Source organism: Musca domestica, unplaced genomic scaffold (genome assembly GCF_030504385.1).
Source record: "Musca domestica strain aabys unplaced genomic scaffold, Musca_domestica.polishedcontigs.V.1.1 32, whole genome shotgun sequence".
Lineage (NCBI taxonomy): Eukaryota > Metazoa > Arthropoda > Insecta > Diptera > Muscidae > Musca > Musca domestica.
This window is the reverse complement of record NW_026712311.1, coordinates 732246-758996: the sequence shown is the minus strand read 5'-3', so window position 1 is coordinate 758996 and position 26751 is coordinate 732246. Positions and strand designations below refer to the sequence as shown.

Sequence of the window (26751 nt, the reverse complement as noted above, 5' to 3'; positions counted from 1 at the left end):
TATTTGAAGTCAAATATTGCTCTTATTTCATTTTAACAACCAGCGGTAAGAAAATTGTCATGTTGCCCACGACTATTGATTTTGGAAATGCCATTTTTGAAAAAAAAATCCTTTATTTGTGTTCTCAAACACTTATCTGCAGTTATTTGTTGTTTCATCAACAAAGCAGAAAAATCAATTTATTTCATTTGTAAAAATCGTTTTTTTTTTACATGACAATGAAAAACAATTTCAAAGGGAAATTGAGAAAATACGCTTTTTGTTTTGCCTTTTTTATATAACAACAAGAAGAACGAGAAAACTACGGAAATAGGGTCAAGTTTCGATTTCTTTGGAGAACTGCTGCGTGACAATGGAACGTTGTTAAATATTTTTTGTATTTCTTTCTTTCAGCATTTTTTGAATAAAGAACCAGGGAAAGTACTTGTGGCCGTAGGAAATCATAAAAGAATAAAGAAATACAACATCAACAACAACAACAACAGCGACGACTTTGCAGGCAAAACTAATTTAAAGTTTTTCAGCATTCGCACACACACACTCACACATAAATATTGGAACAATAAGACTTTTGTCTGCCACTGGGCGAGTCCAAGTTCGGATGGCCATAACAAGGCAATCAAAATATGTTAAAAAAAGACAACAGCATGTTGTATATTGAAATGGAAATTGAATTGGCTTCTCACATCCTTTGGGGTGTGTAAAGGGGGAAATGTAGATGGGGTTGGTTTTGAAAACAAAGTTATGAAATGTGATAAAAATTTGGAAATTTTTGGAATTTTCATTATTTTATTATAAGTTTTTTTTTTTTTTTTTTTGTATACTAATATTAAATTTTTAGTCCAAGCGCTGGATTCTTCTATGAAAATATGAGATTAATTTTTTTATACTGAAATGTGAAAAAATCGTTTCGTTATATGAGGTTGGTCAAGGATACAAATTTTGAAAAAAAAATCGCAATTTTTTTTGGAAATATTTTTTATTATAATTTTTTTATTTATCATTTTTTTGGGAAATATTTTTTTTTTTAAATTTTTAGTCCAAGCGCTTAATTCTTTTCTTTCTTCTCTTTTTTTTTTTTGGGAAATATTTTTTTTTTTATTTTTTTATTTGTTTAATACTTTTTGAACCAATATTTCGGATTTTTTTATAATAATAAATTATCAAGGACTCATGTTTATGATGATTTTTAGTCCAAGTACTGTACTCTTGTTCTATGAAAATATAAAATTAAAAATAAATAAATTATACATTTTGTATACCCTTAGCCATATAATAACTGGATAGGGTATGTAATATTTTATTTAACTCTAGGTCTGTTTGGACCAAAACCGTTTCAGGATATTTGCGCACGTTAACGTTAAACATCGTAATATTATTATCAAACTTAGATCGAGTTCGAAAATGGGAAATATCGATCCACTCCTTCTGGTACAATCCCCACCAAGGGTCAACATTTGGAATAACCAAAACCATCATAAAATCCGAAATAAACATCCGATTCTCTTCATATTTTACACATGCCATTATTTTTGCTTATACAAAATCTGCTACGAAAATGAAATATATCGGCGCACTCCTTCTGGTACCTCCCACACAAAATTTTTAATAATCAAAACGATCATAAAATCCAAAATAAGCATCCGGTTCTCTTCATATTTCACACATCCCATTATTTTTACTAATACAAGATCTGCAGTGAAGATGGAATGTATCGGTCCACTACCTCTGGTACCTCCCCCACAAAGGGTTCCAAATTTTGAATAACCAAAACGATCATAATATCCATAATATTGGAACAATAAGACTTTTGTCTGCCACTGGGCGAGTCCAAGTTCGGATGGCCATAACAAGGCAATAAAAATATGTTAAAAAAAGACAACAGCATGTTGTATATTGAAATGGAAATTGAATTGGCTTCTCACATCCTTTGGGGTGTGTAAAGGGGGAAATGTAGATGGGGTTGGTTTTGAAAACAAAGTTATGAAATGTGAAAAAAATTTGGAAATTTTTGGAATTTTCATTATTTTATTATTAGTTTTTTTTTTTTGTATACTAATATTAAATTTTTAGTCCAAGCGCTGGATTCTTCTATGAAAATATGAGATTAATTTTTTTATACTGAAATGTGAAAAAATCGTTTCGTTATATGAGGTTGGTCAAGGATACAAATTTTGAAAAAAAATCGCAATTTTTTTTGGAAATATTTTTTATTATAATTTTTTTATTTATCATTTTTTTGGGAAATATTTTTTTTTTTAAATTTTTAGTCCAAGCGCTTAATTCTTTTCTTTCTTCTCTTTTTTTTTTTGGGAAATATTTTTTTTTTTTATTTTTTTATTTGTTTAATACTTTTTGAACCAATATTTCGGATTTTTTTATAATAATAAATTATCAAGGACTCATGTTTATGATGATTTTTAGTCCAAGTACTGTACTCTTGTTCTATGAAAATATAAAATTAAAAATAAATAAATTATACATTTTGTATACCCTTAGCCATATAATAACTGGATAGGGTATGTAATATTTTATTTAACTCTAGGTCTGTTTGGACCAAAACCGTTTCAGGATATTTGCGCACGTTAACGTTAAACATCGTAATATTATTATCAAACTTAGATCGAGTTCGAAAATGGGAAATATCGATCCACTCCTTCTGGTACTATCCCCACCAAGGGTCAACATTTGGAATAACCAAAACCATCATAAAATCCGAAATAAACAACCGATTCTCTTCATATTTTACACATGCCATTATTTTTGCTTATACAAAATCTGCTACGAAAATGAAATATATCGGCGCACTCCTTCTGGTACCTCCCACACAAAATTTTTAATAATCAAAACGATCATAAAATCCAAAATAAGCATCCGGTTCACTTCATATTTCACACATCCCATTATTTTTACTAATACAAGATCTGCAGTGAAGATGGAATGTATCGGTCCACTACCTCTGGTACCTCCCCCACAAAGGGTTCCAAATTTTGAATAACCAAAACGATCATAATATCCAAAATAAGCGTCCGATTCTCTTCAAATTGTACACATCCCATTACTTTTACTAACACAAGATCTGCTGTGAAGATGAAATGTATGGGTCCACTCCTTCTGGTACCTCCCCCACAAAAGGTTAACATTTTGAACAATATAAGATCTGTTATAAAGATGGGAGGGGTCGGACACTTTCTTCTGGTACCTGAAAATAACATTTTCATATTTTCATGGAACGAAAATTGAAGCCCAGAACCCTTAGATTAAAACCATTGGTTTTTGATAAATATTTTTTCAATTTTAATTTCAATTCTCTATTTTTTTTAATTTCATGATGTATCTAAACACTAAATATTTGTCTTCCCACCCTTTTATAATTTATCACCTTTCATGTTTTTATTTATTTTTTTTGTTCTATTAAAATCAGGTAGCCCAGAGAATACAAAAAAAAAAAAAACAAAAACTGATATAGGGTAAGTGTTCCTAAGTTCGGCATGTCCCAGTAGTCGGCACTTTTTATTTTTAAGCCCAAATAAATGAAACTATTATAACTAAATGTATTATGTTTACTTCAAATATATTGCCAGCTATCTTTGTGTACAATTTCGCTAAGAAAATATGATTTATTCTAATAAAAATTAAATTTTTGTCTGTGAAGGTCCTCAACAATCCATATTCTTAAGAAAAGTACAATAAAGACGTCGAATCAGTTTAACTAAACAAAAATATTATATTTTAATGAAATAATTTATTATTATTATTAATTATTCTTACAAAAAAATTGGTATGCCGAATGTTGGAACATGCCATACCGACAATTAGCAAGTGGTGCCGACTACTGGCAAAAAAGCATTGTTTTAATAAAACTACAAATTTATGAAATTTAATAAAAAATTATTAAAACTTTATTTATTATTGCAAAAAGTATACAAAATTTCGAATATGAATAAATTAACTTTGCAATAATTGAAAAGTTCCACTCAGAATGGTGAGCGATTAAAAACGCGAAAATCCTAAAAGTGCCGACTACTGGTACACTTACCCTAAATTTTATTTATTTAATTTCCGTTACTGCTGATGCCGTCCGCGGCTGTCAGTGATGGTTTTACGCAAACCATCACACATTGTCATCATTTATTATTATTTTAATACAATTTTTTCTCTTTTTTTTGTTTGTTCAATCATTTATTGCATACTTTTGTGCGTTGGCGTTCCCCTTCAACGAACACACACCCGCACACACAAATACACACAATCACATAAATCAATAATAATGAAATATAACCAAAGAAGGGGAGGAAACATTATTGACATTGCCAATATTTGATTTATCTCATTGTGAACATCTCAACCAAACGTCATCATCATCGTCGTCATGACCGGGATTTTTACCACACCTGTATTCATTTATAGATTGGTATTACAACAACGACCACAACAAAAATATGTTATTTTTTTCTCTCTCTCCCTCTCATATCGGCAAATTTATTTATGATATCTGTTTTTTTTCTTCTCGCCCTTTTTATTTCATTACAGGTGTCCCCTCACAGCCAAGCAATTTCCGGGCCACCGATATCGGCGAGACCGCAGTTACATTGCAATGGTCAAAACCGACACATTCCAGTGAAAATATCGTTCATTATGAATTGTACTGGAATGACACATATGCAAATCAGGATCATCACAAGTGAGTATTGGCTTTAATAACCTATGACGAAGCAGGAAAAAAACACACAAGAGACAACATCCACAAGTTTCTCTCGCATACACCTACTCTCTCTCTCTCTCTATTCACCATTCATTCATTCATCTATGAGGAGGGAGCAATTGTGGCATTCTCATGGTGCTTTGGGAATATAGAAATAATAACCGTGGGGAAAATTTTGAAAAAAAAAACTTGGTATTCAATATTATTTGAAAAAAAAAAAACAATTTGATAGACGGAAATTTGATTAAAATAAATAAATGGTTTCGAAAAAATTTAATAATGGGGGGGATACATCGACAAATTCCTGTTACTCAAAGAGAGTCAAGGGAGAGAGGGAGAGGGAGGGGGAGAGGGAGAGGCAATCTAAAACGACAATAGTAACCAATATAAATAACGAAGGAAAACATTAAATAGATAAATAAAAATGATAATAAGAAATAAATAAAAGTAAAAAATAATAAATAATAAAAAATTTAATAAATTATTAAAATAATAATAATAATAAATAATAATAATAATAAGAAATATAGCAATAAGGGGTAAATAATGAACTGAAATAATAATAAAAAAAATTATTTTGTATAAAACTGTACTACACAAAAAATAATTACAGGAATACACCAGAACTATTAAAAAAGGCAAGTTCTCCCTTCCACCATTTGTATACCCTGATACAATCAAAATGTGACTCATCGAAATGACGTTTTTAGACCCTAGGTCTCTTTGGATAAAATCCATTTCAGCGCATTTGGAATCGATCTAGCGATGTCCGTCCGTCCGTCCCTCTGTCTGTCTGCCTGGTCGGTGCGCAAGATAACTCTGGGGAGGGAGTATTCGATTTGCTCCAAACTTGGTACATCGTAATATTATTACCAAACTCAGATTAAGTTCGGAGATGGGCAATATCGGTCCACTACTTCTCGTAACTCCACCTCAAAAATTATAATTTTTCATAGAAAATGTTTCACTGCACCGAAGAAAAGAGGTTGATCCAATTTTGCGCAAACTTTCCTAATATTTACATTAGTTCCAGGTCGGGTGCAAAAATATCAGTCCACTCCACCAAGTACCTCCCCAACAAAGGGTCAAAATTTTGAATAATTATAACTGTTATAAAATGTGATTGAACACATCACAATATTTTTATTAACCCAAGGTCTGGTGTGAAGATGGGATCTATAGGTCCACGCCTTCTCGTACTTCCCCCGCCCCAAAAAAAAAAATTGTCAAAATTTTGAATATCCGGTTCCCTTCATAATTCACACATCCGATTATTTCTACTAACACAAGATTTGCTGCGAAGATGGAATATATCGATCCACTCCTTCTGGTACCTCCCCCGTAAAGTCTCAAAATTTTGAATATCCATGGTGCTCATAAAACGCGAACGCGAAAATTCGATTCCATTTAGACTGGGTACATCTCAATATTTCCATCAACGAAAAATCTGTTATAAAGATGGAAGGGATCACACCATTGCTTCTTGTACCTCCGCCACAAAGGGTTCAAAACTTTGAATAACAAAACGCCCAAAGAAAGCGGAATAAGCAACCACCTCTTTTTTAGGAAAATTGAAAGAAGTAACTTTTAAAATGTAGCTTTGGAGGGGATTTTTCAACTAGCTGACATTAAGTAGGGCCTCAACCCTAATATGTGTTTTTAATAAACACGAATTCCTGATGTTTATGTAAAATATAGACAAATAATTTTGTAAAATATTTTGTCTTGATACTATCCCGTTGAAATGGAGTTTTAAGCCATATTTTGAAAAATAGCCAAAAAGACCCCATTGGTGACTCGCTTGAGGGTTACAGTTTTCCAGGAAAATATTCCTCGCATTCTTTTCTGCAAATTCGGAAATTTCAAAAAATGTGGAAAAGGTAGGAATTTGCCCCCTCTACCTATGTTACCTTTGATTAAACATTAAAAACCCGGAAATATATATAAGAATTTTTTTAAATATATATAAATATTTTTCACAAATATATAAAGAAACGAAAAAGAATAATTTTAAAACAAATAAATAAATTAATAAATATATAATATAATTCATATTCAAATACATTTTACAAAATAATTTTTATAATTTTATTTATAAAATTTATTTATTTTTTAAATAAATAAATAATTACAAAATAATTTTTATGGTTTTATTTAAAGAATTTATTTAATTTTTTTAAATAATTCTTTTTAAATTCCCCATTTTCCTCACCAGGCGTATTTCCAACACTGAATCGTATACGCTAGATGGTTTGTATCCTGATACTCTATATTATATATGGCTGGCCGCTCGTTCCCAAAGAGGCGAAGGTGCAACAACCCCACCCATACCCGTCCGTACAAAACAATATGGTAAGCAAACGATTTCTATTCTCCATTTTAACAGATTTTCATAAATTTTTATCTAAACCAATACAAAAATAAACATATATCATTATAGTAATTATTATATTGAAATTGAAAATCTATATATACTCTTAAAAAAATATTTATTTATAAAAATATATATCATATATACATATATGTGTAAACCATATATAACACGAAATGATATCAACCAACAAAAAAACTAAACTTAAGGTGCCAGAAAAGAAAAAATAAACAAACACCAACAACAATAAACAAAGAGTTCCAAAAATGCATAGCTTAAGTCGTTAAACAAAAATAAAAAATATAATTGTTTTGATTTAAATTTTTATTAGATTTTTCAAAACTCCTGCATATGTAGAGTATGAGAATTTTTTTCCATAAAACACCCATATAAATATTTTACGCCCATTTAAAAATATAAACCATATTCAAGTAGGTACCACCTCCAATCATGGGTAAATCAAGGTGCATACCCTTACAGGATATACTGGACAATATTTATTTTTTTTTTTTTAATATTTTTATTTAATATTTAAACTTAATTTTTTTCCAACAACATATGGAACACAGCACCCACTCTTCCCCATATATATAAACAAACATATATTAAGAATTAATCTATTTATACACATGTAAACATAACTTAAATTACATCAACATATATTACATAGTTACAATAAATATTTTACATATTTACACAACATTTAGTTTTTAGTTATTTATTTAAAGTATTTAATTTAAGTTCGTTAAGTATTTATGTATATATTTATTTAAAATATTTATTGTATACACAAAACACCTAACTAGTTATACATATTTACCCAAATATACAAACAAAGAAACAAAAAAAACAAAACATTATCACAAACACCCCTGGCATGAAAAAAAACTAAAATCCGTTAAAATAAAATTTAAATTATTAATTTAAAAAATTAGAATTGAAAATATTAAATCGTTAGAAGGTAAGATAGAAAGTTTATCGATAACCGATACATTTCTATACGAAATTTTATCGATAGACGATAAATTTTCTATACGAAATTTTATCGATAAACGATAAATTTTCTATACGAAATTTCATCAATAAACGATAAATTTTCTATACGAAATTTTATCGATAGACGATAAATTTTCTCAACGAAATTTTATCGATAAACGATAAATTTTCTATACGAAATTTTATCGATAAACGATAAATTTTCTACACGAAATTTTATCGATAAACGATACATTTTCTATGCGAAATTTAATCGGTAAACGATAAATTTTCTATAAGAAATTTTATTGATATTAAATTTTCTATATAGAAATTTTATCGAAGTACGAAAAGTTTTCTTCATCGAATTCCAAAAAATTTTCTATAGAGAAATTTTTGTCGAAATTCCGCGAAAATTTTCTATAGAGAAATTTTTGTCGGAATTCCGCAAAAGTTTTGTATAGAGAAATTTTATTGAAATTCCGCAAAAATTTTCTATAGAGAAATTTTATCGAAATTCCGCAAAAATTTTCTATAGAGAAATTTTATCGAAATTCCGCAAAAATTTTCTATAGAGAAAATTTATCGAAATATCAATAAACTGTACATTTTCTATACGAAACTTTCTAGATAAACGATACATTTTCTATACGAAACTTTATCGATAAACGATAAATTTCCCATATGAAATTTTATCGATAAAAGATTTTCTATATGAAATTTTAACGATAAACTTTTTTCTCGATTTTCGATAAAGATTTTCTTAGCATTTTTTCTCGATTTTCGATAACCTATTTTCATTTTTTTTTTCGATTCTGATAGAATATTTTTTCGATAATCGGTTTTCATAGAAAATTTTTTCTCGATTTTCGATAAAGATTTTCTTAGAAAATTTTTTCTCGATTTTCGATAAAGATTTTCTTAGAAAATTTTTTCTCGATTTTCGATAAAGATTTTCTTAGAAAATTTTTTCTCGATTTTCGATAAAGATTTTCTTAGAAAATTTTTTCTCGATTTTCGATAAAGATTTTCATAGAAATTTTTTTCTCGATTTTCGATAAAGATTTTCACAGAAAATTTTTTCTCGATTTAAAGATTTTCTTAGAAAATTTTTTCTCGATTTTCGATAAAGATTTTCAGAGAAAATTATTTCGATTTTCGATAAAAATTTTCATAGAAAATTATCATGATTTTCATAGAAAAAATCGATTTTTGATAAAGGTTTTCATAAAAAATCTTTTCGATTTTCGATAAAAATTTTCATAGAAAATTTTCTCGATTTCGATGAACATTTTTTTGATTTTCATAGAAAATTTCCCGATTTTCATAGAAACTTTTTCTCGATTTTCTGTAAACGTTTTTTCGATAAAGATTTTCATAAAAAAATTATCTCGATTTTCGATAAAAATTTTCATAGAAAATTATCGATAAACATTTCTTTGATATTCGTAGACTTTTTTTATAGAAAATTTCCCTTATTTCGATAAAAATTTTCATAGAAATTTTTCTCGATTTTCATATAAAATTTTCTCGATCTTCATAGAAAATGTCTTCGATTTTCACAAAAAATTTTCTCGATTTTCGATAAATATTTTCATAGAAAAGTTCTCGATTTTCATAGAAAACTTTCTCATTTTTTTTAGATTTTCAAAATTCGATGAACTTCTTTCGATTTTCATAGACAATTTTCTATCTCTATTTTCATAGAACATTTTCTCGATATTCTAAGAACATTTTCTTGATTTTCATAGAAAATGTTCTCGATTTTCATAGAAAATTTTCTCGATTTTTTTCTGATTTCCATAAAAAATTGTCTCGATTTTTGTTGACAATTTTTTAGATTTTCATAGAAAATTTTCTCCATGTTCGATAAAGATTTTCATAGAAATTAACTCGATTTTCATAGAAAATGTTATCGATTTTTTTTTTTTTTTTTTTTTTTGATTTTCATAGAAAAAAATTGAAAACTCGAGAAATTAACCATGAAATTAAACATAATTAAATATTAAATATAACAAAAAGGCAATTTCTATCCTTAATTTTGTAAAAAAAAACTTTTTAACACTAGAAACATCACAGTAACCTCTACTCCAACAACAACAACAAGAAATCAACACGAATTATTTTTCTCTCCCTTTTTCTGTATAATTTAATTTTTTTTATTTGAAACTGATACCCGTCCAGTTATCGTTGAAAGTTCTGAAATATCGGAACGATAAGAAATATCCAATTATGAAATGTAACGAATCTTCGACTTCCATGCACAAAAAAATTTGCACAAACCCCCCCAAAAAAAAAAATAAAATAAGAAAAAAAAGTTTTTTCCTAAAAATAGCACCACCCCCGCATGTTTTTGCATTGTGCCACCCAACATGTGTCACATCGTTTTTTTTTTCTGTTATTAATTTTAATATTACTGTTTTTTAACGCAATTTTATTAAATATTAATTATCTTTCACTTGAATTCACTTAACGCACCAATTCGTCGTCGACACCTAGCACTACCACCACCACTACACACATATTGCACATAATATATTGCAAAAAAAAAAATAATTTATTAAAAATCAACAGCAATGTAAATTAATAGGATTATTTTTATATGAAATATGGCACCTTTTAGTCGTTTGTGTTTTCTTTTTGAAAATTTTCATGGACATGATTTTTGTCACCTGAAAACAGAAAATAAAGAAAAAATGCACCACCACAACCACCCAACACCATCTAGTGATAGGAAAAGAAATTAATTACTTATTGTTAAATAACAATTTTTTTTTAATTTTCCCAAAGGTATTTCTTTTATAAATTTTCCATTTCTGAATGTGTTTTCATTTCGATTGAAAAGTCCTTGTGTTAAGTCTTGTTTTTTTTTTTTTTTTTTTTTTTTTGTGAAATTAATTTTAATTAATTAATGCAATGTTATTTATTATTGTTAAAGTGTTCCAACGTTATAATTTTGTTTTTGTTTTCATATTTGGTGTTTAACCACCATTCACTCAATCACTCATCAGCGTTTCATAAATAATTTTCATTTTTGCACAATTGCACTTGTTGTTTCTTTAACCGACATTTCATTCATCAGCTTGCCTGCATATGAATGTGTGCGTGCGTAGGTTTAAGTATGTGTGTGTGTTTTTTTAATAGTCAATTCAATTAATATTAATAAAAATTTCGCTCATCGTTTTTTATGTTTACTTGCTTTTTTATTGTTTTTTTTTTGTTAAATGAAAACAACAAAAAAATAATATTATTTTACAATTTATCATGACCTTTATATGCCCTTTGTAGTCCTCCTAGTCATCGTTGTTATTTTTCATTTTGGCCCACATATTGTTATTATTTTAAATGTAATGTTATTGTTTTTCAATTACTGCAGACGGCTTAATTAAAAAAGTGTCATGTGTTTTTTAATATTTAAAAAAAAATGCGATGATATACAGCAGTACAAAAGTGTGGGGAAAATTCCTTAAAATTGTGCTGGACATTCGTTTTAAGGTTAAAAAAAACGCTTAATTAGATTTCATGTGTCAGGAAAAAGCGTCAATCAGAAATGTATATTTTATAACCCCTAAAAATATGCACTATACATAGAAAATATGCCCCTTACACAGAATTCCTTAAAATTGTGCTGCTCAATTTTTTTTAAAGATTTAAAAAACGCTTATTTAGAATTCTTGAGACAGGAAAAAGCTTTTTTTATAGGGCAGGAAATATGCACCATACAAACATATGAAATGGTTTTCTTGATTCAATTCCGAAATTGGGATTTTTCTTAACAGCTTTTGTCGATTGTATTTATGAGGCGAACATTCCAAAGAGGTTTCCTGAGAGTGATTTTAACTCTCTTCCCCCCTAAATGGTCATTATACGCCAAAAAGTATGCAGCATGCATACAATTAAAGAATTATTCTGAAGATTCCGATATTGTCATGTGTGTATTATTTATTTATTTTTTTTTTAATTGACTTCTAAGTGGTTTTCTAAGATCAAGAAAAATATTGAACAGGTATGAACTGTCACAATTTCATGTGAAGCCTAAAAGTATGCATCATTCTTGTAATAAAAAATTATTTTTTGATTTGCAAAATTTTGCAAACATTATATGACTAATTTGTTGATATGATTTTTTCATATTTTTATACATCAAATGTTTTCTGCCAACTAAATTGTTTTTTTTTATAACGCCCTAAAGTATGCACCACACATGCAATTAGGATAATTATTTCGAATTTAAAGTTTCTGAAAATGTTAAGGGCTTTATGTCTGGCTTTAAAAAATACCTTTAAATATTTTTATTTAAATTTATGCGCACATTTCAAGGGAATTTTTTTTTCCATAATGTTTTTTCAGTTTAAAGTATTGAAAAATTGTATGTGACTGATTTAAAGTGAGAAAACCCAACTAATTTTTAGTTTTCTGTGGATATTCTTAGCATGCTTTGCTTCGAACTATAAAATTATATTTTTGGAAATTTTTAATATTTTTTTAAATAAGAAAATAATTCTAATATTATTATGATATTTTTTTACACAACTTTTTTTAAGTAATTACATTTTAAAATTTATTAAAAACACTTGTCAATATTTTATAAATATATTCTATATTATATTTTTTTCCCATTATACTAATATAATATTAATTAAGCCTTTATATATATATATATATATATATGCTTGATTGTCAGCCTGCCATCCTTGTATAATTTTTTTTATTATTTTAAAATAATTTTTTTTAATTTAAAAACGAAAAATATATTTCTTAAATTTTATTCCCTTCTTTTTTAAGATTATGTAAAGAAAAAACACAAAATGGTTTATGCAAAAAAAGTGCAACCCTATAAATGTTATACATGTTTATTCCACCCGACCTCCTCAATATGATTTTTAATCTAAAAATATTTAAAAATATCGAACACAATTTTATAAAAAAAAATATTTCCTTTATATGCACGATGCATTCCATAATAACCAATATATATTATATATTATTATATATATATTTAAAAAAATAAGTAAATATGCGTATAATTTTTTTTCAATTTTATTATTATTATTTAATTTCATACATAAAAAATTGTGTATTTAAAATATAAAATATTCAACTTTGCTTTCATTTTTCCAGACTTTAAAAATTATTGTTCTAATTAAAAATATTACCAAGGACTTTATAGCTATACGTTATTAAAAATCTTTTTTCAAAACACAATGAGTCCGTCAATAATCAAAAAATTTTACGAGTTTTCGATTTTAAGATTTTTTTTTGCCATTTTTTATATTTTTCCACGAGCCATTTATATTGGATTTCTAATTAATATAGAGACTATTGTTCGATTTTGTAATATACGCTTGGATTACTCTTCGGAGGATTTTTCAAAATTCTTTTCAAATAACTTATTAGCCGGATATAATGAAGAATATTGTTTTCAAAGCCCAATGTGTTCGTGGCAAAACCAATTTTACTTTACAACTATTTTTTTCCAAGGACTTTTATAATGTAATTTTTTTCTTAACTAATTTTCAAAGACTATTATGACGGGAATTTTTCTAAAATTATTTTGCAGAGGGTTTATGGTGTGGATTATTACAACTTTTCTTTTCCTTAAATATTTTTTCCAAGATCTATTACCATATGGAAGAAGTACTATGATTGCATATTCGAAAACAAAAAGAGAACAATATGTATTGTAACTAAGATTGTTGTTACTGAAAATGGTATATATCAGTCCACGTTTTGGTATAGCCCCCATATAACTGTACCTCCCGATATTCGGTATTTTGATGATTTTTGCCTCATTTTTCCACGGATTTGTCTAAAAATTGGTATTTGTAGTTCGTAATTGGTTCTGATCATTGGTGGCAGATCATTGAATATTTAGGTCCACGTTTACCTATAGCGCACATATAACGATACCCACCGATATTCTGGTATTTTATTAATCCTAGCCACATTTTCCAACGGAATCGTTCTAAATTTGGTATTTAAGAAGATTTGGTGCTTGAAGTATAAAATCCAATCCTTGAAGTATAAAATTTTCCCCATATAACCATTTTACTGGTAATTGTAGTTTAAAGTGGAACATGTTTGGATTCAGATACTTTTATTTAAAAATATTTTCTTTACCCAATGGTGGAGGGTGTTAAAAGTTCGGCTCGGTCGACTTTAATGTCTTTTTATTTGTTTTTTTTTTTTTTTTTTTTTTTTGAGTACTACTAAGACGAAAATTTTTAAAAAAACTTACATATTTTTTCCAAAGTTATTTTTTGCCAGATTTTTTTTTTTTAATTGGATTTTACCAACATTATTTTCAAGTACTTTTATGTCGTGAGTCTTTGCAAAAATATTTTTTCGAAAATATTTTTCATGCATTTTTTCCTAGAGGTACTTTAACCCATTTTTTTTTGGTATTTTTGTTTTTCTAAACTATTTTCTAATGGCTTTTATGTCGTGTATTTTCTTCAATTATTTTTTTTTCAAGGGCTATTAAGGCAAACATGTTTTTCAAGGACTATTTTGCATAAAAAAATCCTAGGGCGACTATTTTCGGTACTTATTTATTTTTCTAAAATATTTTTACAAGGAGTTTTATGATAAGGATTTTTGTAATAAAAAATTTTCCAAAGGTAAATATGACCATTGATATTTGAAATAAGTTTTTCCTAGGACTATTTGGACGTGGTTTTTTTAAATAATTTTTTCAATGTCTTCTTTGACTTTGATGTCTCTAAAAATTTTTCCAGTGAATATTCCCAGTTAATTTTTTTTAATTTTTCAAAATATAATTTCTTATGACTATTAAGATTTTTTATAAATAGTAACTACTCGTAAGGTCGTGAGTTTTTTTTTATATGTTCTATGGGGACATTTTGTGAATTTGTAAAACGTATCACTTCCATTTAATACTTATTTTTTTATTTTTATATATTTATTTCATTTATTTATTTATTTCCTTTTTTTGTTTTTGGAAGATTTTGATATCATAAATATTTTAAAAATACCTATTTCTGTTCGGATCTCGATTGTTTTTATTTTTTCTTTCATCGACTACGAATCGTTTATAATATTTTCCTTGTTTATAATATTTTCCAAAAACTGTTAGGCTTTTTTTAAAAAATATATTTTTGTTTCCCGCAAAAAAAAAAAAAAAATACAAGAACTTAAGGATGGACGGATCTTAAGGACATGGTTACGTAAATAAAAACCCTTTCTAAAGGTGCATTAAACCGTAATGTTTTAAGGAAAAGCTTCCAAGGTTATATTTTATATGGCTTTTTAACAGGACTATAATTGTTTATGAATTTTCTGATTTTTCCAATTTTTTTCCGTTTTTTTTTTTTTTTTTGATATTTGATTCTGCAAATTTTGAAAAAAAATATATTTTTTTATTTTTAAAAAAAGTTAAAAAAGTTAATTTGCAATGCTTATATATGCTTATATATATTTATTATTATTGTTTATTTATTTATTTATTTTTTTTTAATGTTTGATTCTGCAAATTTTAAAAAAATCTTTTTTTATTTTTAATTTAAAATTTAAAGTAAAAAAATAATGCTTATATAGACGTGTTTAAGATGCATGTTGTAAATATGTTCTAAAAATTTCTTGAAACATTTTAAATATTTCTCCACCGTTTTGTATCCGCAATTTATATATTATTATATATCAGATAAAATAAATAATTCTTTCCTTACCAATTTTTAAGTAAATCTTATAGAACGAAAAAAAAACAAAAACAAAAAAATAACCAATAAAATATGCATACAAAATTCATTGAGACTTCGACTACATGAAGAAGATGAAGAAGAAAATCGTACGGATATTGATTGGTCTTTAATGGAATGTGTAACCGAAAGAAGAAAAAAAAAACATAACAATAACAATAAATTAATATGAATTTATAACTTGACATTTTTTGCATAAACCATTGGTAATATAAATTGTTATATTTTTTTTAATTTTAGTTTTTTGCTATTTATTTGCCGATTTCATGTTTTATTGACTTTTTTATTTCATATGTGTTTTTTCCGTTTTCATTTTTTTCGTTTCTTTTCATATCGCTTTTGGTTGTAAATTTACCACCCCTACTTCGAAATTTTATGATTTTCATGGACATAATATTTGCTATAACAAACTACAACAACAAAAAAAATATTTTTTGGTGATGCTGTTAATTTTTTTTTTTTCATTGATGAAAACGCTATTAAAATTTACAACTACAACAATAATAAATTTGTTTTACATACATTTAAATGTGGCTAATTAAATAAATAAAACAAAACCTTCATCATTTCACCACCACATCAATAATTTGTTTTTGTTTGGGGAAAAACTGGTCTTTTTCTCCAAATCAAAAATCAAATTTCCATTCAATTAACGTAATGTAACAACAACAAAACGTAAATCCATCCATCCCCCTCAACCCAAAAAACAACCACACCAACAACAACAAAAACAAACAAAAAAATGTTATCATCATACACACTGCAATTCCCGTTCCAATTTTGTTGTCTGTAGTACCAGGTGCCCCACCACGCAATATCACTGCCAAAGCCACTAGCCCCACCACCATCGCCGTCAATTGGTTGCCACCGCCCGAGGAACGTTCAAATGGCCGCATAATATATTACAAGGTATTCTATGTGGAAGTCGGTCGCACCGACAATGAGGCGACCATAACGACCCTGAACGACACCAGCATACTATTGGATGAGTTGAAACGTTGGACCGAATATAAGATTTGGGTGTTGGCCGGTACATCGGTTGGCGATGGACCGCGTTCACATCCGATCATTGTGCGAACCCACGAAGATGGTATGTATAATTTTTAATGTATAAAAAAATGAAAAATATTTATTTCAATTTTTTTTTTTTTTTTGTTGAATTCCCAAAAATTTTCTTTGATTTTTGTTTGATAAGAGGAAACATAGATTTTTTGCATTTTTTAAAAATATTTTTCTAAGGACCACGAAAAATGTGGATTTTTAAAAAAAGATTTTTCCAAGTTCCACGAAAGATGTGGATTTTTATTTTAAAAAAATTTTCCAAGGACCACGGAAGACGTGGATTTTTTAAAAATATTCTTCCAAAGACCACGGAAGACGTGAATTTTTTAAAAATATTTTTCCAAGGACCACGGAGCACGTGAATTTATTAAAAATAATTTTTCAGAGACGTCCATGTTTTAAGATATTTTTTTTCTAAGACGTGGATATAAAAAAATACAGAAACAGTGTACAAACAAATCGAAAATAATTGATCATTTTACTTACCAATCTTGTGTACTGTACAAACAGTGAGCCATTCCAAAATCTGTAAAACGAAAGATAATTCATAAAATATAATTATAGAATTTCATGGGTTGTACTGTACAAATTCACGATGTGTACTGTATTTGGTAATAATAATAAAAATAATAATAATAATAATATAATATAATAATAATAATTATTATAATTATAATAATAATAATTATAATAAAAAATAATAATAATAGTAAAAATAATAATAATAATAATAATAATATAAAAATAGCAATAATAATAAAAATAATAATAATAATAATAATAATAATAATAATAATAATAAAAATAACGATAATAATAATAATAATAATAATAATAATAATAATAATAATAATAATAATAATAATAATAATAATAATAATAATAATAATAATAATAATAATAATAATAATAATAATAATAATAATAATAATAATAATAATAATAATAATAATAATAATAATAATAATAATAATATAATAATAATAATAATAATAATAATAATAATAATAATAATATAATAATAATAATAATAATAATAATAATAATAATAATAATAATAATAAAATAACGATAATAATAATAATAATAATAATAATAATAATAATAATAATAATAATAATAATAATAATAATAATAATAAAATAATAATAATAATAATAATAATAATAATAATAATAATAATAATAATAATAATAATAATAATAATAATAATAATAATAATAATAATAATAATAATAATAATTATAATAATAATAATAATAATAATAATAATAATAATAATAATAATAAAAATAACGATAATAATAATAATAATAATAATAATAATAATAATAATAAAAATAACGATAATAATAATAATAATAATAATTATAAAAATTAAAAAAAAATAAATCCCTTTTGTTTTTAAATTTTAAATACATAGAAAAAATGCCTTAAAATTAGACAAGAAATAAAAAATCTATGTTTCCTCGCGAAATGTTTTTTAAAAATAATTATTTTAAAATTGAAATGAGAATATTATTTTTCAATATATTTCTTATTATTATTATTTAATAAAATCGTATAATTTGTATTTCAAAAATTCATTATTTGTAAAATAAGATTTTTTTAATTTAAAAACATATTTTTTTTTGTTTATTTATTTTTATATTACTTTTTTTTAAAAAAATATTTTTTTTTTTTTTTCGTTTAATTCTATTATATGCAATACCATATTTTTTGTTTGTGTTTTCAATACAATTATTATTTCCTACCTTACCTAACCAAAAAAAAAGAAAAGAATATTATATAATAATCAAATTTTTTGAATTTTGCCTATCGTTTCTGAAACATGAAATCGAAACCGCCAAGCAGCAGCATTTATAAAAATATTTTTGGATATACAAAAAAAAAATAATATTTTTGGAATATCAAATATGATTTTCTTGTTCTATTCTTATTTTTCTATACATAATCAAGAAAAAAAAAACAATAATACAGGTCCTCTGTGTAACAGAAAATAATAAAAAAAATGTTGACAACTATATTTTTGAAGTCAACAGTATACCAAAAAAATACTTATACTCCTCAAAACAAACCCAAAGAAATTATTATTTTTTAATTTAATTTTTTTTATTACATTTTAAATTATTTTTTTATTATTATTATTAAATTTCTTTCGTTTTTTGGTACAGTACTTATAATTTCCTCAGTACTGAAGTTATCGTGGGACTGTACACTAGTTTCGATCTACTAAAATTTTGAAAAATCGAATTTTATGTCGTTGATAAAACGTTGTTGCCTGGGATTCAAAGCCAACTCTAGAGGGATGAATGTGAGACAATTGTAAAGCAACCACATATAGATGGCGCCTCTGTGTGTTTTTTTTTATTTAAGTAAGAGAATTTAAGAGAGAATGCATTTAGAGCGAGAAATAGAGAGACCGCAGAAAAGACCGCAAAAAATTTGTCTCAGTTGTATAGTATGCTATACAGTCACTTATAGATGGCGCTTTGTTTAAAAAAGCCTTATAAAGGTATCAAATTTAAATATTCTAGTCTCTCAAAAACAAAAAAATCGAGTATTTGTGAAGAAAGTTTACCACATGGTAAATTGCGCTATAGAAGTTCATTTCCTCGTAAAAAAATAAAAAAATGTCAGATTAATTATTATCAGATTGAAGTTTGTATTCTCGCCGCTATCAAATAAAAATTTGAAATGTAAATATTTGTACTTTTTTTCAAATTGGGCGCCATTTTTTCTCATATTTATAATTTATTTATTGGGGTTATACCACCACCAAGTAAATTATTATAATGCAACACTTTAATAGTAATAATGGCAAAACCATATATAGATGGCGCCACTAGAGAATTGGTTGCTTTATTGAAGTGGAAGTGTTAACCATGGATGAACGCCATTTAAACATCTCCTTTACCTTGTTATTACCACATTTCGTATTATATGACAGCACCCTCATGTGATAGCCTTATATTTCCATTGTGTGTATAACAACCACATGCAGATGGCGCAAGTAGATTATTAATTTATTTATTGGTACTTTAATATTCCTATTAATGGATAGTAAATTTATTAATAATAATTTATTAATGGATATAAATTTATTGTCTAAAATAAAATTCTGCCAAATTTGCTTCCCCTTTTTAACAATGTAAAGTTTAGGATTTCATATTTCCACCATTATCTAACCAAGTCTTAAATTTTAATTAATTTGGAACATATGTTTATTTGGGCGCCATTATGATGAGCTAAGTGAAAAATCGCATACTCCTAAACATTACGTATAGATTGCGTCCAATGGCATTCAATTTTCACGGCAGCACTTTCAGACGGATAGTTTCAAGTGGTAAATAAGTAGATGGCGCTACTAGACGATTCATTTATTTATTGAGCGTTCAACATTTCCATGATGGAAAGATTATTTTGCTAGACGAAAATTTTCTTTCCCTTCGAAACAATATAAAATAAATCTGACGAGTAATATTTGCACCTTCATCAAAGCAAAATCTTAAGCGTAACTAATATTAGAAAATTTGAGACTCATACACGCATATCGCATGCAGATGGCGCTACTAGATTTTGTTTTATTTATTTGTCCTCCAACTTTTCCATGGACGGATAGATTATTTTTGCTAAGTTGTCACAAAATAAATGTTAGCCAAATGGGGGAAACCCCATTCAACAATATAAAGTTTAGGCCAGACGCAGTTCGGACTTAAATATTCCGATCATGATCATAAAATCTGAAATTTTAATGAATTTAGAACATATAAACATTTGGGCGCCATTTTAACAGCAGAGCATTATTTACTGTATTTAACTCAAATATAATGATTATGTGATAGCATATAGGTGGCAAATCGTTTACCCCCAAATTTTACATAGAGATGGCGCCTCATGTCATTCAAATTTCACGGGTTGCCAACCTAATGCACAACGACTACTCCCGATCTCTCCATTTCATTTTGAAGTAATTTAATCATTAATCTTAATTTAGCCAAACATTCATAAAAATTTAAATCTTTTGCACGGTTCCGATAGCTTCTATTGTTTTTTTTTATTACAATTTCTATTGCTCATAATTTCCGTAATTTAATTTCAAAAATAATATTTCAAATCTGTCATGGTTATTATCAATTTCCGTTGATGATTTACTCCAAATATTTATTTAGTCACATTTTTAGTTCAATTTTGGTTATCACTAAATTACCAATGAAATTTTATTATTGGTTCATAAAGAAAAAAACATGTTGGCAAATCTCTTTGTGATTTAATTATCATTTTCGCGTTTTAGTTATGATTTTATGTCACAATTATGGAAATGACCATTGATGAGTTATATTCTTCAAATTCAATTAATTTCCATTAACATTTATTTTCGGTTTACATTTGTGTTTATTACATATGATTTTTTTATTTACCAAAAGCACAAAATATTATAAACCAAAAAAAAAAAAAAAAAACAGAGAAAAAACAACAACAAACCTGAAACATAACTGAAAATATAATACAGAAAATTGGCACCTGATATTTGCATATTTTTTGGTCAAATGACATGTAAACTAGACAATTTTTTTTTATTTTTTGGAAGACAACAAAAAATTAAACAAATAATGAAGTTTTTAGGGTTTTTTTGTTTGTGTTAATATGTGTGTATTTTTTTGCACAAAAAAATCTTCCCTTTTTGTTTGTCAAAGCACCCAGCAACAAAAAAAAAAAACATGGAAAATGACAAAAATGCATTTTTATCAATTAAATTCTTTTCTATTGATATATAAATGGAAAATATGTTGAATTATTTTTTCCCCCAGTTAATACATTTATAAAATGCACTATTTTTGTGGTACTTTTTAAAAAAGGCACCAATATAATTTTTTTCCTAACTTTATATAGTGTTAAGTTTTTTTGTCATCTAAAAAAAACCTAAGCCATAAGTCACACATATATTTATGAAATAATGCAACAACTTTTTTCCAAAACTTAGATGTATGACAAAAGCAAATTTTTTACATAATTTTTGTCAATAATTATTATGCATGCTTTATTGTGTTTTTTTTCCGATTTTTTTTTAATTTTCTACATGAAAAGCATCACAATTGCATGAATTGTTTTTTACAATTTTTTTATTCAATTTATAAACATTTAAATAAATTGAAGAAATTATTATAAGCGGATCATCAAAAAATGAGATTACAATCGATTATTTGTTAAGTTGCCATGCAGCTTTGGAAATTTGTAAAAAAAAAATCCTAAGATGAAAATTTCCCCACCATTGGCTAACTCTGAACGGTAGATGGAGACAAAATTGCGACATTTCGTGGGAGTTGTGGCTTTGATAAATGTTATTCGGTGTTGCCAATAAGTGATCCATTAACAGGGTGACATGAAAAATTTTTTTTTTGGTTGCCGATAAGGGATGTAATAACGGTAGAGGTAATTGCGAGTTGCCAATCTGAGATCTGATCAAAATATACCAAAAAATATCTTTGAGTTGCCAATAAGTGATCTGATAACAGGGTGACACGGTAAAAAATATTATAACCGTTTTTTAGGACATTCCTGATAACAGGGTAACAAAGAGGTAATTGCGAGTTGCCAACATGAAATCTAATAACAAGAAAAAAATATTTGTGAGTTGCCAATAAGTGATCTGACACGGCAAAAATATTATAGTCATTTTTGGAACATTTCGAAAAGACCATATTGAAATTTTAACATCATGGTTAGGTCCAGAGAAGTCAATTGTCGATTCTGTGTCTATTTCACCCCTCAATCAGCATTCTATTCACTTTTTGGGATTAAGTGTTACCAACAATAACAAAACAAAGGGGAAACGGCGAAACGTTGATTCTAAAATAATTTTGAAATTAAACAAAAAATACATTTGTAGCAAAGACTCCTAAGTTAAACATTTTCCGACAATGTCAATGGGGACAGTCACTTGAGTTGCCAACAATAATGACAAGATGACAAAAATATATCTTTGAGTTGCCAATAAGTGATCTAATAACAGGTTGACGCGGCTAAAAGGTTATAAGATTTAATTGGACATTTCCCAAAGAACAGATGGAAACTTCAAATTCACAGTTAGGGCCTAAGAAGTCAAAAGCCGATTATGAGTCTATTTCACCCCTGAATCAGCATTTTATCTTGGGGTTTACTGTTACTAACAATACAACAGGGACACCGCAAAACGTTGCCAACCACTTAAAAGATAAAATCAACGAACGCGTTATGTCTGAAATGGCACTGGAATTTTAAAAAAGAAATTGGTAGGAAAGGTCCCTAAGTTAAAAAAAAAAAATTCACTAATGTCAGTGGGTATTACAACATTTCTTAAAATTTATAGCTTAGATGAGCCATTTTTAATTGTCAATAAGTGAATATGAGTGATGATTGGATCATCAAAATCATAGTTTGAGCCAGAGAAGTGAAGTGTCGATTCTGTGTCTAATTCTTCCCTGATTATAGCATTCTTGGGACTTATAGTTGAGATAAGCGTACATTTGAGTTGGCAATAAGTGATCCGATGACAGGGTAACATGAGGGTAAATTTTTAGTTACCAATGAGAGATCTGGGAATCTGAATGAAAAATTCACATTCGAGGTGCGGGGGAGGTGTCGGAAAGAGTTGACCGAGATTTTCCATCTTAACAGAATATCTTGTATGTAGCAATAATGAGATGTGTGAAATATGAAGCGAACTGGATTCTTATTTCGGATTTTATAATCGTTTTGGTTATTCAGAATGGTGACCCTTTGTGGGGAGGTACCAGAAGGAGTGGACCTATATAAATAATGGTAAATAATAATGAGTTAAAATTAATTATACGAGTTATAATTATTCAAAATTTTGACCCTTTGTGGAGGAGGTACTTGATGGAGGGGAGCGATATGATTTTCGCACCTGACCAAGCACTGATGTAAACATTAGGATTTACAAAGTTGGAGCATCGGATTATCTTTTCTCTTTCTGTACATTAAAATGTATATATTTTTTTAAATTTTGACCGGAAGGTGTTGACCGATATTGCATCTCCAAACTCGATAATAATATTTCGATGTACCAAGTTTGGATCGAATCGGATACTCCCTTCGAGAGTTATCGCGCGCTAAAGCCAGCCAGACAGACATACAGACGGACGGACATCGCTTGATCGACTCCAAATGTCCTGAAACGGGTTTGCTCCAAAGAGACCTAGGGTCTAAAACCGTTATTTCGAATAGGCATGTTTTGACCGTATCAAATGATATATACCCTCTCTAGCCATATGACTGAGTGTATAAAAATCGGTGAATAATGTATCTAAAATCATTAAAATACCGAATATAGCGAGGTACGGTTATATAGGAGGCTATAGAAAGACGTTGACCTGCATAGCCAATTTTCCGTCACAGGTTGTAGTACCTATCACGAACTATCATTACGAAATTTGAAACAATTCCGGTGAAAAATGTCGCTAAAATCATTAAAATACCGAATATATGGAGGTACAGTTATATGGGGGTTATACCTAAACGTGAACCTATATAGCCCATTTACATTACAAAAAGTTCTGCAGATGAAACACACATTTGAAAAAACTTTTGATCAACCTACTTCAATTCGTTTGAATGCTAGCGTGATTTCCACAGACGGTCAGACGGACATCATTAAATCGACATAGGTTTTTATGCTGATCGAGAATATTTATACTTTGTGGGGTCTAAAATGTATATTTCGAAGCGTTACAAATGCTATGGTGGAAAATAATCGAAAATCGAGCTCGGTTTTGTTTGAGTCACCCATTGTATTTGAATAGCCAATATCTGTAATATGATCAAATATATGACTCATCCTGTAATTGAGTTGCCAATTCCACTCAATTGGCAACTCGTACACATTGCGATGGCCCCCTATATAGCAGTCTCTGAGTGAAGTGTAGTCAACCACTTTTAAGTTCAGCCCATAACCAAATATTATAATCAAGCTTGCCAACCAATTAAACCCCAGTTGTTTCTGGTGTCTATCAAATATCAACTGTACACACAATACAATCCAACTGTACAGGCAAAAGCATCAGAAAAATCCTTTAATCTTGTTTCGATCACAACTTCCATGAATGAATTAATGAGCAGATTGTTATCACTTGTAATTAGAGATTCCTACGGAATTACAGTCCAGCAGGGTTATGACGAACGGAAATATCCAAAAACTATAGAATATAGAGGGCGCAATTAACGATTCGAAAAGAGAGAACCCATGACATTCATGGAAAATAATTTTTTACTGCCTAACAAACACAAGAAGATGAATTAAAACACAAATCCCATGAATAAATAAAAAAACGAATTTAATATAATTGTTAAGTTTATAAATATGGGCCTCACATTACGTGTCAATAATGCCGCAAACGTTTGTTCGTTCATCAACCAGCCAGTCGACAGCCAGCCAGCCAATGGTGGAGAATTTTTCCAAATATGAATTATGTATTTTATTATTAATTTAAATCTCTAAAGGATTTGCATTCATTATTGAATAAGAGACACAGAGAGCGTGCGTGCGTGTGTGTGTGTGTACCATTTAAACACGCGCACACACACACACAATTATAATAATTTTTTAAATTTTTTCTATTGTTAACAAAAAATTGATGCTTATTATTTTTTATTATGATGACGACGATGATGATGATGCTTCTTTCACACAACCCTGCAAACAAAGAGAGATCTACACACAAACACCCACTCACACACACACATAGAATGCTGTTATTGGTGGCAACATATGTGTGTAACATACACACATGTCCGCACATCCTATATCACTTGTATACGACGAAAAGGACATAAACAAATATTACAGTTAATTTTATAAAATACAAACACACACACACAAGTGCACACGCATAGCATAAATCTCAACTACAACAATATTTACCGAATGCTGCAGCATCGTTGAGGTTCCGGAAGGAAATCTCAATTAAAAAAAAAAAAAAAAAACGCACAACAACAGAAAAAACTGAATTATTTATATAAATTATATTTATTTAAAATATAAACATTTTGTACCCGCATCAAGTGTTAAATAAGTTACGTCGATGAACAGTAACTGAATTGTTGGGCTTTGCTTAGTTTTTTTTCCTCCCGCTGCTATTGTTGTTAGTTTTCTGTTTTCATTTTTTATTGTTGAATTGTATTTTCACAGCACTACACTTTTGTGTAATGTGTATAATATAATAATTTTTCATGAACTGTTTGGCAAATATTTACTTTGCACCAGGATAATACCCAGGCTGCTGGAAATGATTGATGGGAAATTGAACAGGATGTGTGAATATGTTTTGCTGTTTGGATTTTTTTTTTTTTTTGAATTGTTTAAAAAAAGAAAAAACATTGCCTGGAGCGAGGAAGTACATAGGAAGCGGTTGTTTTGATTTTTAAAAATATTGAAATACCTTTTTTTATTATACCCTCCACCATACCATGGAGGGTATATTCATTTGGTCATTCCGTTTGTAAGTCCTCGAAATACTCATGTCAGACCCAAAAAAGTATATATATTCTTGATCAGCGTAAAATTCTAAGACGATTTACCCATGTCCTTCTGTCTGTCTGTCCGTCTGTCTGTCTGTCTGTTGTAATCACGCTATCTTTCGAACAAATTAAGATATGAGGCTAAAATTTTGCACACATGTTTATTTTACCAGTAGGCAGGTTAAGTTCGTAAATGGGCCATGTACGTACACGTTTTCATATAGCCCCCATATAACGGTACCCCCCTATATTCGGTATTTTGATGATTTTAACGACATTATACTCCGGAATTGTTTCAAATTGGGCACTTGAAGTTCGAAATCAATACTACAGCCTGAGACAAAAAATTGTCTGTGCAGGTCCACGTCTTCGTATAGCCCCCATATAACGGTACCTCCGGATAT

General features: G+C 27.8%; 1 protein-coding gene across 1 annotated transcript in view; it reads left to right on the top strand.

Annotated features, from left to right (window-relative positions):
* Nucleotides 1-26751, top strand: part of LOC101901057 (tyrosine-protein phosphatase Lar) — an 898201-nt gene that overhangs the window by 830269 nt on the left and 41181 nt on the right. The window contains exons 16-18 of the mRNA XM_059125202.1: nt 4534-4684; nt 6921-7057; nt 16563-16859. Coding sequence (XP_058981185.1) covers nt 4534-4684; nt 6921-7057; nt 16563-16859 — 585 coding nt within the window. The remainder of the gene's footprint in view (nt 1-4533; nt 4685-6920; nt 7058-16562; nt 16860-26751) is intronic.